Source organism: Populus nigra, chromosome 9, assembly GCF_951802175.1.
Source record: "Populus nigra chromosome 9, ddPopNigr1.1, whole genome shotgun sequence".
In the NCBI taxonomy this organism is placed as follows: Eukaryota; Viridiplantae; Streptophyta; class Magnoliopsida; order Malpighiales; family Salicaceae; genus Populus; species Populus nigra.
Window position 1 is genome coordinate 740,999 of NC_084860.1, and position 14,644 is coordinate 755,642.

General features: G+C 37.4%; 1 protein-coding gene across 8 annotated transcripts; it reads right to left on the reverse strand.

The window, feature by feature from the left end:
* Window positions 1-7,908: 7,908 nt before the first annotated feature.
* LOC133703890 (disease resistance protein RPV1-like) lies at window positions 7,909-12,995 on the reverse strand. Of its 8 annotated transcripts, none has more exons than XM_062128623.1 (9): window positions 12,739-12,993; window positions 12,563-12,656; window positions 12,309-12,467; window positions 12,083-12,170; window positions 11,452-11,955; window positions 10,111-11,185; window positions 9,602-10,009; window positions 8,764-9,525; window positions 7,909-8,675 (listed from the first exon to the last, which is right to left on the reverse strand). In XM_062128623.1, exons 5-9 carry the CDS (start codon window positions 11,946-11,948, stop codon window positions 7,992-7,994), a joined length of 3,426 nt encoding a protein of 1,141 aa, XP_061984607.1. In that variant the 5' UTR covers window positions 11,949-11,955; window positions 12,083-12,170; window positions 12,309-12,467; window positions 12,563-12,656; window positions 12,739-12,993; the 3' UTR covers window positions 7,909-7,991. The 8 variants fall into 8 exon arrangements, with proteins under 8 accessions (XP_061984607.1, XP_061984605.1, XP_061984606.1 ...); XM_062128621.1 differs by having other exon boundaries at window positions 11,452-11,982; XM_062128622.1 differs by having other exon boundaries at window positions 12,083-12,175.
* Between the last annotated feature and the right edge of the window lie 1,649 nt (window positions 12,996-14,644).

Here is a 14,644-nt window from a genome sequence, read left to right on the forward strand (position 1 = left end):
ATGCGTCCAAGACTACAACTTTGATGAAGGATTCGAATTTTTGAACATATCTCTCCTAAGATAGCCAAAGTTTCTCCTTCTTCCTGTTGTTGCTACCCAATTTTTGACCCATGTTTTAATAAATTTTTCAGAAAAAATCCAAAAATAGCAAAAAGCATTGAAAATCCAAAAAAAATATGTTTTTAATACATTTGCATCGTTTTTAGCATTTTCAGCGTCGTCTAAAAAGAATTTAAATTTTCAAAGGTCTTTCGAACGCGTTCAACTTTTAACGTTCATTGATTTTCCTCATTGAGTCGACACTGATATTGCTTGTTTTTCAAAAATACAAAAAAATAAGAAAATTCAAAATTTACAAAAAAAAGAGGAAAAGAGAAGGAAAGGAAAGGTTGAGAGACTAGTTTGAAAACCTAGCAAAACTTTTCCTATAAATACCATGCTATACTGAATTTTCAAAGGGGGATATTGTAAATTGGGAGAGGCAACACAAAAAAAGAGGGTTAAACTTAACTTTTCTTTTTCCTCACCCAAAACCAGCCGCTCCCCCCGGGACCAACACCATTTTTCATCCCTCTCTTTCGGCTGAAAATCAGGGGAGGAGCCTAGACAGCAGCCCCACCTTCTTTTCCATTTTCCAGCCGACAGGAGGCCCCTCCCTTTAGCTTTTCTTCTTCCCCACAGCAGCTGGCAACAGGACTGATGGTCCCCGGTCCCTCTTCCTTCCCCGCTGCCCCCCTTTTCCTTCATTAGGACCAGACCTCACAGGCAAAAGAGGGAGAAAGGAGGAGAGGGAGTTGATTCTCTTCTGGCTTCTTCCCCAGCCGCCCCTCCGGAGGATTTTTTGGCTCTTCTTCTCGCCATCCTAGAGCTTGGCTCTTTGGGGACTGTGTTCCCCTTCTCAGCACCTTTCCCTTCTTCTCGCCTAAACCGGCAGCCGATCTCCCTCTCACCTCACCAGACCGCTCCCTCACAGAAACTAGCCGCCCCCCTCACCAGGCTCCCCTCTTCCAGCCAACAAAAAAGCTGACGTCCCCCGGGGTCCTTGGTTGTTGTTTTCAGAACAGAGCCAAGGACCCCCTGCCATTTCAGCTCTTCACCGTTGCCCTCTCAACACAGAACAGTCTTTCCCCCAATAACAACCAACACTCTCTCTATCCTCTCCTCTCACAGCCGGCTTGTTCTCTTTCTTCTTCATTAACAGAAGTCAGCCGTCGCTGCACCTCAGCACTGCCACCGGTCTCCACCATAAGCGACCCAGACCAGCCCGAACACAGTGGCGCTCATAGACCCAAATCGGCTCGCTTTCTTTCACCAGCATCTCCACAGAACCGGCCACCAACAGCAGCCAGCACACGACTGTGCCCGCAGCAGCTCCCTGCACCCAGGAAACACTTCCTTCTCCTCCAAGGCCGAGACCCTTAAGCACTGGCAGATCCGTCCACCGCCATGACTGCCGCCACAGAGACACAGTCGACTGATCTGCCACCTAAGGAAGAGAGAAGACAAAAAAAATCAGACCGGGAGGAAGAGAGAAAACAGAAGGAGAGCAGATCTAAAAAGGGGGAGGAAGAACCGAAACTTTGCTTGTGTTTTTCTTCTTTTACAGGTGACGGTGGTTGTCACCACCGACAGGGAAAGGAAGAGGAGAAGAAGTTGCTCTAGACCCCCCTGCTGCCCAAAATTTCTTGCGGCGGCGCGTGGGAAGATGCGCCACCACTGTTCATGCTGTCACAGAACTGGTCCCGACACTGTTATGGATTTTTGAATGGCTGTTTTGTAATTTTAGAATTTTTTAATGTAATTTTTGTTTAATGTAATATTTGTTTAGTTTTGAGTTTTTGGAATTTGTATTTTGTAAACATGGAAGCAAAAAAAAAGAAAAGAAAAAGAAAAGAAAAGATACAGTAAAGAAAAAGAAAAGAAAAAATACACTGAAAGTGTATGTGTTTGTATGTATTTTGTTTATGAACGTTTTTTTGTATGATAAAATTGCAAGAATAAAAAAGAATTTAAGATTTTGATTTGCTCACGGATAAAGAATTATGAACTTACATGTAAGTCGTATTTCTAAAATTCGATGAAAGAACAGAATTTTTTAAAACTTCTTTAACACATCAAGTCCATGAAGCAGCTTACCTCAGGTAGGGTGCGTTAGGGGTGCTAATACCTTCCCTAACCACAACCAGTCTCTTACCCGTGAATCTCTGATAAGACCAGTACCCGGGTTTCCTAGTAGCCTTCAATAAATTACTAGGTGGCGACTCCCAACGATGTAATCAAAGCAAAACACAACAGATAAAATCACCAGCCGACGCTGCGCAGATTTTTTGACGTGCGACACCTGTCACGTGTGATCTTCATGTCAAGAATCTGTTTTTCCGGTCCTAAGTCTTTCATTGCAAAAGACTTGCTTAACTCTTCCTTCAACATCTAAATCTTCTTAGCATCATGGCCAACAATCAACATATCATCCACATACAACAAGAGAATAATAAAGTTTCCATCTGGAAACCTTTTCATAAATATACAATGATCAGAAGTGGTCCTGTTATAACCATGATCCACCATGAAAGAATCAAACTTCTTGTACCATTGTCTTGGAGCTTGCTTTAACCCATACAAGCTCCTTTTCAACTTGCAAACTAACTGCTCTTTACCTTTTGCTTCAAACCCTTCAGGTTGTTCCATGTAGATCTCTTCATCTAAATCACCATGAAGAAATGCAGTTTTCACATCAAGTTGCTCAACTTCAAGATTCAAACTAGCAGCTAAGCCAAGCACAACTAGGATTGAAGACATCTTGACCACTGGTGAAAAGATTTCTTCAAAATCAATACCCTTCTTCTGACCGAAACCTTTCACAACCAATCTTGCCTTGTACCTTGGTTGTGAGCAATGTTCATCAATTTTCAACCTGAATACCCATTTGTTCTTGAGTGCTCTCTTACCTTTAGGAAGCTTCACTAACTCAAAGGTATGGTTTTCATGCAAGGATTTCATCTCTTCTTGCATTGCTTTCAACCACTCACTTTTCTTCTCATGTGATATAGCTTCATCAAAGCATTCTGGCTCTCCCCCGTCAGTAACCAGCATATACTCATGAGGAGAGTATTTGGTGGAAGGTTGGCGAGGTCTAGTTGACCTCCTCAATTGTGGCTCATCTGGAGCTTCCTGCATAACCTGTTCAGGAATAACATCATTAGCTAATTCAGGATCACCAACTAATGGCTCATTAAGAAAACCATCATTTTCATCATTTTGCAAGTCTCCCCCATGATTAGCAGGCATCAAAGGTAACTGTGGAGTAGGTGCTGGATTTGAATTAGATGGAATAAAAGTAGTAGACTTTGTTTTCTCTTTCAGTTCAAAGTCTTCAATGGTTTGATCTTCAAAGAAGATAACATCTCTGCTTCTCACAATTTTCTTCTCCTTTGGATCCCATAACCTATAACCAAACTCATCATCTTCAGAGCCCAAGAAAATGCACTGCTTTGTCTTGCTGTCAAGCTTAGACCTTTCATCTCTTGGAACATGTACAAATGCTCTACATCCAAACACTCTTAAGTATGCATAGAAAACATCTTTTCCTTTCCAAACTCTATCTGGAACATCAAACTCAAAAGGAACTGATGGAGAAAGGTTGATCATGGCAACTGCAGTCTTCATTGCCTCACCCCAAAAGGACTTAGGCAGCTTTGCATGAGAGAGCATACATCTAATTCTTTCAACAATTATTCTGTTCATTCTCTCAGCCACTCCATTCTGCTGTGGAGTCTTAGGAACTGTCTTCTCCAACTTGATATCATGTTCCCTGCAGTACTTCTCAAAAGGACCCCTGTATTCACCACCATTGTCTGCTCAAACACATTTCAGCTTTCTACCAGTTTCTCTTTCAACTTTGGCATGGAAATCCTTAAAGACATCAAGCACCTGATCTTTGGATTTCAAACAAATAGCCCAAATCTTCCTGGAGTGATCATCAATAAAACTAACAAAGTACAATGCACCTCTAAGAGACTTATCAATCATAGAGCAAACATCAGTATGAACTAAATCAAGAACATGTGACCTTCTATGTGAAGGTGATCTTTGAATGCAACTCTATGTTGTTTACCAACTAAACAATGAGTACATGTGTTCAAGTTCATACCTTTTAAACGAAGGTAGTTCTTCTTGGCAAGGATGTCAAGGCCTTTCTCACTCAAATGCCCAAGCCGCTTATGTCATAGATCAGTAGAGCAATCTTCAATTGCATTCACCTCCCATTTGATCACCTTGGCTTATGACATGTAAAGACCTATCTTCTTCCCTTTAGCAACAATTAGGGAATTTCTGGAGAGCTTTCATTTATCATCTCCAAAGTAACTGTGATAGCCTTCTTCATCAAGAGTACCTATAGAGATCAAATGTAGGCGCATATCAGGCACATGCCTAACATCTTTGAGTAGCAACTTACACCCAGTATTGGTTTCCAACCAAATATCTCCAATGCACACAACACTAGCCATCCCTTGATTTCCCATCCTAACTTGACCAAAGTCACCAGCAGTGTAGGATGTGTAAAAATCACGTCGGGGTGTAACATGGTAAAAAGCTGCTGAATCTGCAACCCAGGTGGTATCTTGACATGCAAGATTAACACAGTCATCATCACACATAATGGCAACATCACCATCAGATACAACTGCAGTTGTACCATTCTCTTCATTCTTGTCTTCATCTCTACCCTTTTTATCTCTTTTATACTTTCTGCAATCTTTTTGCATATGCCCAAGCTTGTCACAGTAATAGCACTTAAAACCCTTCCTTGACTGAGATCTTCCTCTTGGCTTCCATTGGCCTTTTCTATTGCTGGATTCTCCATCTTGCTTGCCGTGAGAGAACCTGCTTTGACTTCTCCCTCAACTTTCTGTAACAAGTGCATGAGACTCGAAAGTGCTTGTCCCTTTCCTCCTCTTCTCTTCATTGAGGATACAATCCTTCACTGTTTTCAAAGTGAGCTTTCCATTCGGAGTAGAATTGCTAAGTGACACCACCAAAGTCTCCCAACTATCCAGCAACGAACTCAACAGGATTAATGCTTGTATTTCATCGGCTAACTCAAGGTTCATCAATGACAGTTGATTCAAGAACCCTTGGAATACATTTATATGCACTGAAGCATCTTCACCATCTCTATACTTCAAATTCACAAGGTCTCTAATTACAAAAACCTTGTTTTGTGCACTCTCCTTGGCAAATGTTTCTTCCAACATCTTCCAAACTTTATAGCAATCATGTTCTTGAGAAATATGATTAATGGACTTAGAAGATGCCCATTTTCTAACATTAGTGGTGGCCTTTCTATTAAGTCCATTCCATTTTGCATCATCCATATCATCGGGCTTTATTCCTTTACATTCAATCGGCAAAGCCAAATCATTGCAATATAAGTGATCCTCCATCATTGTTTTCCACAGAAAATAATTTGAAGAAGTGAGCTTTATCATGCCCGAATCTTCCTTTTTCATTTTAACTGCATAAGAATTCAATCTACACAACCAAATGCTCTGATACCACTTTGTTCGGAAAACTAGGGACAACTAACAGGATCAATTCAGAGGAATACAATTCACAATTCACAAGTCCCAATCTTTTTTCCCTCTTTGTGCAGTAAAAAATAGAATTAAACAATGAACAAATATAATGCAACAATCACACAAATCAACATCAAGATTTTTACGTGGAAAACCCGATGCGGGAAAAACCACGGGACCGTAGTCCACCTAAAAACTTCTACTATCACAAATAATGGGTTCACAATTGTTCTTCCTCAGATTCAACTAAGGGCTACAACATATATATCATCAAGAACTACTTATTCTCGGATTACAACAAGATTAAAGGAGAATTATTTGAGAAAAACTCACAATACTGACGGCTCTGTTTTCTGTCAAAAAGGTCAGCTTCCACACCACCAATCTTCGATCCAACCGTCAAGAATGAAGAGGAATGTGTCTAGAAGCTGCTGTCAAAATCTCAGCCCAATCCAACGGTGAACGAACTGGAAATCGAAGAAAGAACGTAGGCTGTTCTGCTGCCTCTTCTTCCTTTCTTTTCTTTCTCTCGGTTTTCTTCTCCTCTCTTCTCAAATTTCTACTGCCCTCTACAGTAACCGTTTCATTTAATTTAAATCAAAGAGGCAGCCAGCTGCCTTTTTAATTAATGTGGTGTTCTCCCCATTACATGGTATGGTGCAGGACCACACAACATCCTGCTCCTCAATTCTCACGGGACATCATCTCTAGAGAATTCCCCTTCGATTCTGGCACCAAGGAAGTAAACAGCTGACCTAAGAGGTTAATAAAACCTAGTACAATAAGCGAATTGCGCACCCAATACCAGCAGGGTATCCAGCACATGCCTTGGCTTCGTCCGGATTCTGAGCCAAATATAAGAAACCAAATGCACCAGCTATATCCCCAAGCTTCCCTGATGCTGCTGATATACGGTGGCATGCAGACCTCAACCTTGCTGGGAAAATGTCGGCTGTCACAACAAATGTGGTGGCATTGGGTCCAAAATTTGCTAAGCAGAAGGTTGTTGATTTATTTACTAGATAGATTTACAAGTACATGTACAAACATAACATTTGTACGTATATGTGTGTATATGACCATAAGCAATTGTTATTGTGGACAAATCGCGGAAAAACAGAGAGCAATTTTTGTGGCTACCTTAACGGCATTATGCAAATATTATCATAATCATCACCCTAACAGCTCCAAGCCTTTTCAGTATAACAAGAAACTGTGGGATTACTTTCCCCCCTTTTCAGTCTTTTGATTTAGCAATTGTTATTGGTTCTGTTTCTCATTATTCGTTCCTTCTCACCCTCTATATTTTTTAGCCTTCTCCTTCATTCCCCCCTGTTCTCTTTTTCTTTTTTTCTCTTCGTTCCTCCTGTTCTCTGTTTTTATCTTTGTCCCTTTTGCCTCTCTTCCCTTCATGTACTGTGTTCGCTCTGTTCTTGCTCTTCGATCCCCCTCCTTATTCTTTTTTTTTAAAAAAAAAAAACCCTCCCTATAGCCAGAGAATGCCATGCGGTTACCCAAATAATAAAGAGTTTATGGGACTGTTATTGCAGAAGTTTGAAATTCTACAGAAGGTAACCTTGTGTATGTGCAACAACACAGGTTGAGCTTTTAATACCTCCATCACTGCCATCGGGCCACTCCCACCGCCTCCTCCACTCAGAGCTTTTAGCACTTGATCTTGCATCAGGAGAATGGGTTGGGCAAATCAACAGAGCATGCCATGATATAGCTCCAACAGCCAACCATTAAAAAGTCCAAGTGGTCAGAACTTTATGGCTTTCGCGTCTCCTAGAACAACTGTTGCTGTCAAAAACCAGGGAAATGAAAACACATTCCAAGATCCTCATAATGTTTGAGGCCATGGCTGACAGTGCAGTGCTGGTATATGAAAACTGATTCAATTGCATCGATCCTTAATCGGAATCATGAACAGATTGCGTCTTTTGATTTAGGATAACGAGACTTTCAAATCAAGATCTAAAGTAACTGTTTTTTTATAAAAAAAGAAAAAAGAAAAAAGAGTCTCTTTAGCAGTCAAAGTAATTGGCTACTATAAAAAATTTTACAATTTCCACTTTTATTACATTAAAAAATAAAACAAAACTAAAATAACATGGAAAAGAAATGGACCTTTACAAATATTTTGGTTAATAGAAGGTTAACACATAAAATAAGATATTTAATATATTTTATTATAAATACAAGATTTTATAAATATAAAATAATTAATAAAATAATATCATATTACATTTTTTTAATATGAAAGCCCTTATAAATATTTATAAATAAAAGACCTCATGCTAGAAAAAGAAAGGAGGAAGATTACTAGAGATACAAAACTATTTTCAAAAGCTTTTCCAGCTTTTTTCATTTTACGGTTGAAATCTAAAAAAGCAAACCTCTACTTAATGAAGCCTAAAGTAATACAAGTTCAAGACCTTTCTTTGCAAAAAACCACCAAGCGAAATTGCCAGCACTGTATTTACCGTATTTACCATGGAAAGCACAATAATAATTTCTAAAAATACGAGAAGCTATTTCTACTTTGGCTACGTGTGCTGCATCATCATCATCATCATCGCTACTGTTGTGAGCATTGATAACTTCATCCTTTGATTGGATATCATCATCATCTTCTCCTTCCTCTTCATGCAACCACTGTACACCAATCGCCTTTACTTGAATATCTGGATCATGTGGAAGCACTGAAATACTCACGTCATCACCATCATCAAATGTAGGATCACCGACCCCTAATTTCCCGTGCATTAGCGATTGGAATTCACGAACACCACGCTTGTAACGAATAGGGAGGAGATAGGCTTGACAATGCATGGATCGACTACTGGTATTGTTTCTGATTTCAATATGAAAAGGATCATAGAAACGGTACTCTGGCGTCACACTAAATCTTGTGAACAGATTAAAGCCACATATCCGGTGCGTCCCAAGTGAGGATATTTTGAATGAAAAGTTATCTGTAAACTCATTCTGAATTAGCCATTTATCCTCTTCTTTCTCCTCATGAAACCACCTTAACATCTCATCTTCATCAAGTACACATATGACAAAGTTGAATATGCCATCCATAAATATTATCTGTACCACCAAAACAATGTCTATAAAATGAGTCAAGAAGAATATTCAAATGTAGATTTCAAATACAATAAAATGGGTGAGGGAGGACCTTAAATCTCGATGGCTGTATTTGAGCACTAACCGTTTCCATTATTCTGAACATGTCAGGGTCAAACTTTTGGATTAATTCTTGCTTCATCCAATCTTGGAACTCGACAAATTGTTCACAACCATCAGATTTAGTCCAAACGGTTAGATTTGCAAGTCTTTGCAGTGAATAGCAAAAGGACACATCTAACAGCCGCAAATGGGATGGAAGCTCTGGGACTGCTAGAAGCATTTTGCAATTTCTTAAATATAGGAAATCGAGTAGACCAAGATCCTTGATGCTTTCTGGAAGAGAACGTATTGTTGTTCCACTTAAATCTAGTCTCATCAAGGAGCGTGGCAGTGCAAACGAGGTAAATCTCAACATTTTCCTCGTCGAAAACCTAGAGGGAAAGAATAGCTTCAATGGAAGAGATGTAATGAATGATGTACTTGCAACAATTCCATCACATTGAAGCAACTTGCGCCCCTGATGATGCTCTAACTCCATATTCAGGCTGTCAAGATTTGAGCAACCACCTAAAACCAGCTCCTGGAGTGAATTCAATCTACTCATTTCTTCTGGAAGCTCCATAAGACTTGTACAATTTCTTAAATTTAAGATCAACAATCTTTGTAAATCACCAATAGATTCGTGAATTTGAACCAAACGGATGCAGTCTTCAAGTATTAGCTTTTCAAGGCCTGGGAGACCCGATAAGTCTGGAGTTCTAATGAGATCATGAGAGTGACGGAGATCAAGAACTTTCAATTTTAAAAGAAACTGTGAAAATACACGAATTTAGTTGTTATCAATTGAAAATGAGAGAGATAGCTATAGAGAGAGACTCGATACATACCAGTTTGCCTTTCCAAGCATCAACTAGACAACTTCTAGATAGATCAAGAACGATCAGCTTCTCCAAGCATACGTGATTTGGTATGGATCTCGAAGACAATCCATGCCAACACAACCATATCAAATTCTTGGGAAAGTGCTCAAAACTTCCATGAAAATTAGTGTAGTTTAGTTGGAGAAATTTTACATCTGTCATCTTTCTAAAAGCATCCGTGCTGAGGATAGGAAACAAACTTATTTGGCCAGTTTGTAATTTTCCCCCATCGGGAAAATCAGAAAGCAATTGTTGAAAGAAGTTAAGCCTGCGGCGCTTGCGGCAAAGCATTGAATCAATACAGACAACCTCTGCATTATTATCTTTCATTAATGCATGCATATCAAGGGTAAGGCCACGCAATTTTTCAACATCCTGCATTAAAAATAATAAAAATACACGAGAAAGGAATGAACATGTTAGGGCACCACACAAACCATTTAAGTAGACATATAAAAAAATTGAGCTACTCTTACAGTAGTTCCTTTCAAAACTGTAAAAGCATCCTCGTGACGCCATATTCTTTGACATTTGGTTGATTCTTGACGAGCAATTTCCCTCCCCATATCTCTTACTAGTTGATGCATCCACAACCTTTGATCATTGTTGATTTCAACAAGACATCTATCGATGAGATTGTCAATCCCAAATCTTGCACCTTTATCGAGCCCATCCAGTATTCTAACTGCATCATCCACATCCATTCCATTGAAGAAACATGCGATATCAAGGAATAAGTTCTTCGGATAATCACCATCAAGAAAATCGTAACTTATTCGAAGAACCTTTTGAACTTCAAAATTAGGAATCACTTCCATTTGTTGTAATGCGCTTTCCCATATCTCTCTTCCTTTTCCGGACAATGAAGAGCCAATAACTCGAAGAGCTAATGGAAGTCCATTACAATGATGTACTATTCTCCAAGAATCTTCTACAAAACCATCTACAGGGTTAGCTTGTTCAAAGGCATTCCAACTAAAAAGCTCAAGTGATTTTTCATCATCTAGCGGTTCAACTTTGCACCGGACCCCCTCAATATCATTAGCTGAAAACAGACCCTTATTTCTGGTTGTTACAATGATTTTACTTCCTTTACAAAGCCAATTTTGCATGCCAATGATTTTATTGAATTGGTCCTTTTTATCCACATCATCTAGAACAATAAGAGTTCTTCTGCAACATATTGCATCCTTAATTTTCAGAATTCCTTCATCTTCATCATTTATCTCAATAGTCTTGTTTAGGATGTCAAAAAGAAGTTGTCTCTGTAGGCAAACTATATCCTTTGACCTAAAATTTGATAGAAAGCTCTTTCCTTCAAATTGATAATAGTTCTGGTTAAAAACACTCTTAGCTATGACTGTCTTTCCAACTCCACCAATTCCATAGAGTAAAGCCATGGCAGCACCATGGGATCCATCTTGCAACCATGAGTTGATATATTGTACCAGAGGATCTCTTCCAATGAAATGAAGGGGAACATAAAATATTTTTGGATCCAAATTCTTTGAGACATTCTCCATAATAGATTGGACAAACTGTGCCTCGTACCTACACCAAAAAGTAAAATACAACGTAGGATAATTAGTAGCGTCTCTATAAAGGATAGAAATAAACAACATTTAGCTAAGAAATTAAAGCAGGTTGCGTGTCAATGATTTGATAGTTAATGATTGAAAAAAAAAAAAACAACGAAGAAATCTTAAGTATTTTATTTTATTTTTCTTATCAGTACACTTAACTGAAAGAAATTAAGAGTTCACAACCAGCATTCTAGTCTTATGCTATGTGTAGTTTCATCAAGAGATACAACTTACCCATCTCCTAAAACCATTCCAGCTAAATCTGCAACTTCTTTCAAAGCAATCCTCCACCCAGTCACCCGCTCCTTCTCCTCGTTGAAGCTCTTTTCATGTTCCACAAATGCTGCAGCGAAGCTCCCTGTTTGACGTCCGACTTGGGATGGATCCACATCATAGAATACTGGCAAAACTATGCAATCATCATTCCTCTTTCGTTCCATGATCATTACAAGTTCATCGAGGCACCATCTCGACGAAGCATAGTCTTTGGAGAACACGATTATCGATATTTTTGATTGTTGTATTGCCTTCTGGAGCTCGAAATCTATATTCTCTCCTCTCCGTATTTCATCATCATCTCTAAATGTGTGAATCCCTGCTTGAATTAGGGCCTTGTAGAGGTGATCGATAAAGTTCTTGCGCGTGTCTGCACCTCTAAAACTCAAGAACACTTGATATTTACAATTAAAAAACCGAGAAGAGTAGGATTCTTGATATTTCCCAGCAGCCATTCCGTTTCTAGCAAAGATAAGACTTTTCAAAGATCTGAACAAAAAAAAAAACAAGAGTTGCAGGATTGATGTCGATAGTTCAAGATCGACACAGCACACCAATAAGCTAAAGTATTCATGTATTATTATCTTACTTTTTCTTTAAAATAATGTTCAAGTTAATTGCCAGCAATCAACTCCTCCATGCCCTTTCAGAAAAATATTTGTATACATGATAAATCTCTACGCTGAACCAACAAAATCGGTTGATGAGATAATCAATAATTAGTTTCTAACAGTGAATTGATTCTCAGTAACAGCAGAGTTGCATTCCACAATATAACATAATGCTAAAAGAGATAAGGGAGAGAAAGAGAGTACCTGCAATCTTCACTTTCCCTTCGCTGATGTTCTCTAATCAGTTCACTAACTTTCAGTTCACTAACTTGATATTTACAATTAAAAAACCGAGAAGAGTAGGATTCTTGATATTTCCCAGCAGCCATTCCGATTCTAGCAAAGATAAGACTTTTCAAAGATCTGAACAAAAAAAAAAGGAGTTGCAGAATTAATGTCGATAGTTCAAGATTGACAGCAAACCAATAAGCTGAAGTATTCATATATTATTATCTTACTTTATCTTTAAAACAATTTTCAAGTAATTTCCCAGCAATCAACTCCTCCATGCCCTTTTAGAAAAATATTTGTTGAACCAACAAAATCTCTATGCTGAACCAACAAAATCGGTTGATGAGTTACATTCCACAATATAACATAATACTAAAAGAGATAAGGGAGAGAAAGAGAGTACCTGCAATCTTCACTTTCCCTTCGCTGATGTACTCTTATCAGTTCATCAATTTTCTGCTTTTAAATCAACCTTAAAAGTCTCTGTGGTATGGGCTATTTCCGCGTTAGGACCTTTTTTTTTTTCTTTAATTTGCTCAGAATTGAGAGAGAAAGGGTGGATTGTAAATTTAAGACAAGTCATCCCCACAAGTCCACTCTCTCTCTATGGTATGGAATGTTTCCGCGTGAGGACTTTTTTGGTTTTATTTTGATCAAGACTTGGATGTTGAATATAATCACTAATTTTGGTGCCGGGAGTTGACGGCTATTGACGTCGTGAAGTAAGAAAAAAGTTAGAAAATAAATTCCACAAGTTGATGGCTATTGACATCCTGAAGTAAGAATCAAGTTTGAAAAATCTAATTAAGAGGAGAAGTTGACGGCTATTAACATCATTTCTGTTTCTCTCTCTTTTCTCAAATCTTTTGCTTCGTGGTTGGTATTACTGTATTCCTTTAACAATTTTTGTGGGAAGTAAATTATTATTTAGGCGCAGTTTGTTTATTAGTAAGTAGTTTTAAAAAAAAAAATTTAGAAAAGTATTTTTTGATAGTTGGTAGTGTAATGAAAAATAAGTTAGAAAATATTTTCCAGTATTTGGTTGTGTCATGGAAAATTAGCTAGAAAATAACTTATTAAAGTTTTATTTTTTCAAGTTTATTAAAATAATAAGGAACAAATCTTACAATAAAATAAAAAATTTATATCATTAATTTATGACATAAATAGCAAAGAAATATGTTATATCAAAATTTCTGATCAAATAGAAAAAATAAATAAATAAATGAATAAAATTTCTTTTAAAATTTTGCTCTGAATGTACTCAACGAGCTCACATCATAAGTGATTGTCTATCTTTTAAGTGTTTATTCTTAGTCAGCATCTAACAATTCATGATCGTTAGAAGCGTTGTTAAAAGAACTAGTAGTGATTATGTTTATATGACACGTGATTGACTTTCCCCTTGACATCTGCATAAATTAAAAAAATTAAGATGTTATAAACCTTTTCTATTTTTTCAAAAATAAATTAGCAACATCTCCTATATATAAGAAAAAATAATTTAAATTAGATTGCTATAAATTAATTGATTTTATTCAATTTGTTTCCTTGAGTGAAGAGTTCACTCAACTTGTGTTTGATCTAGTTTTAAGATTGTTTTTATAAAAAAATTATTTCTATTAATGCATATATTTAATGGGCAACCTTTATTATGTTTCAAATTGTATGTTAATTAGCCAATTGCAGATAAATGCGTTGAATTATGTTCAATTATGTCCTTGAATTTTTTAATTTAATTGAAAAACAAAATTAAAAAAAAAAACTAAAATTCAACAAATTTTCTCGAAAAAAAATCCAAAACAACAAAATTCATACAATTAAGAACATTAAAAAAAAAAAATTCTTAATAAGTTAAGGATTCCTCCTATCACTGAAAAGTTCTCTGCGGTGTTTCTGACAAAGCAGGGTCACGATGGGGATGCGTTTGAAGAGGGATGATAATGAGAAATACTCCTGTTGAGATTGTAGCTCACAATTTTAAATTATTCAGCCTGACTAATTTTAAATTATTCATGGAAGCTGCCGAATTAGAGTCATATTATCATGCATTGAAGGGTAGTCTGGTGGGTGTGGTGATGTGTTTTGGATTCTTTGCTAGTGGCGAATAATTAAAGTATTTGGCTATCGAGTTGGAATATGATGTCTTATTGTGTATGCATAACAATCTATGTGATCCGTACTCTATTATTGGTTAAATATTTTTATTATATATATATATATATATATAAGTTTTTTCAATGTATTTTTATAATTCAAAATATATAACAAAACAAAAAGTTTAAGCACACATGTAATCAAATAAACTA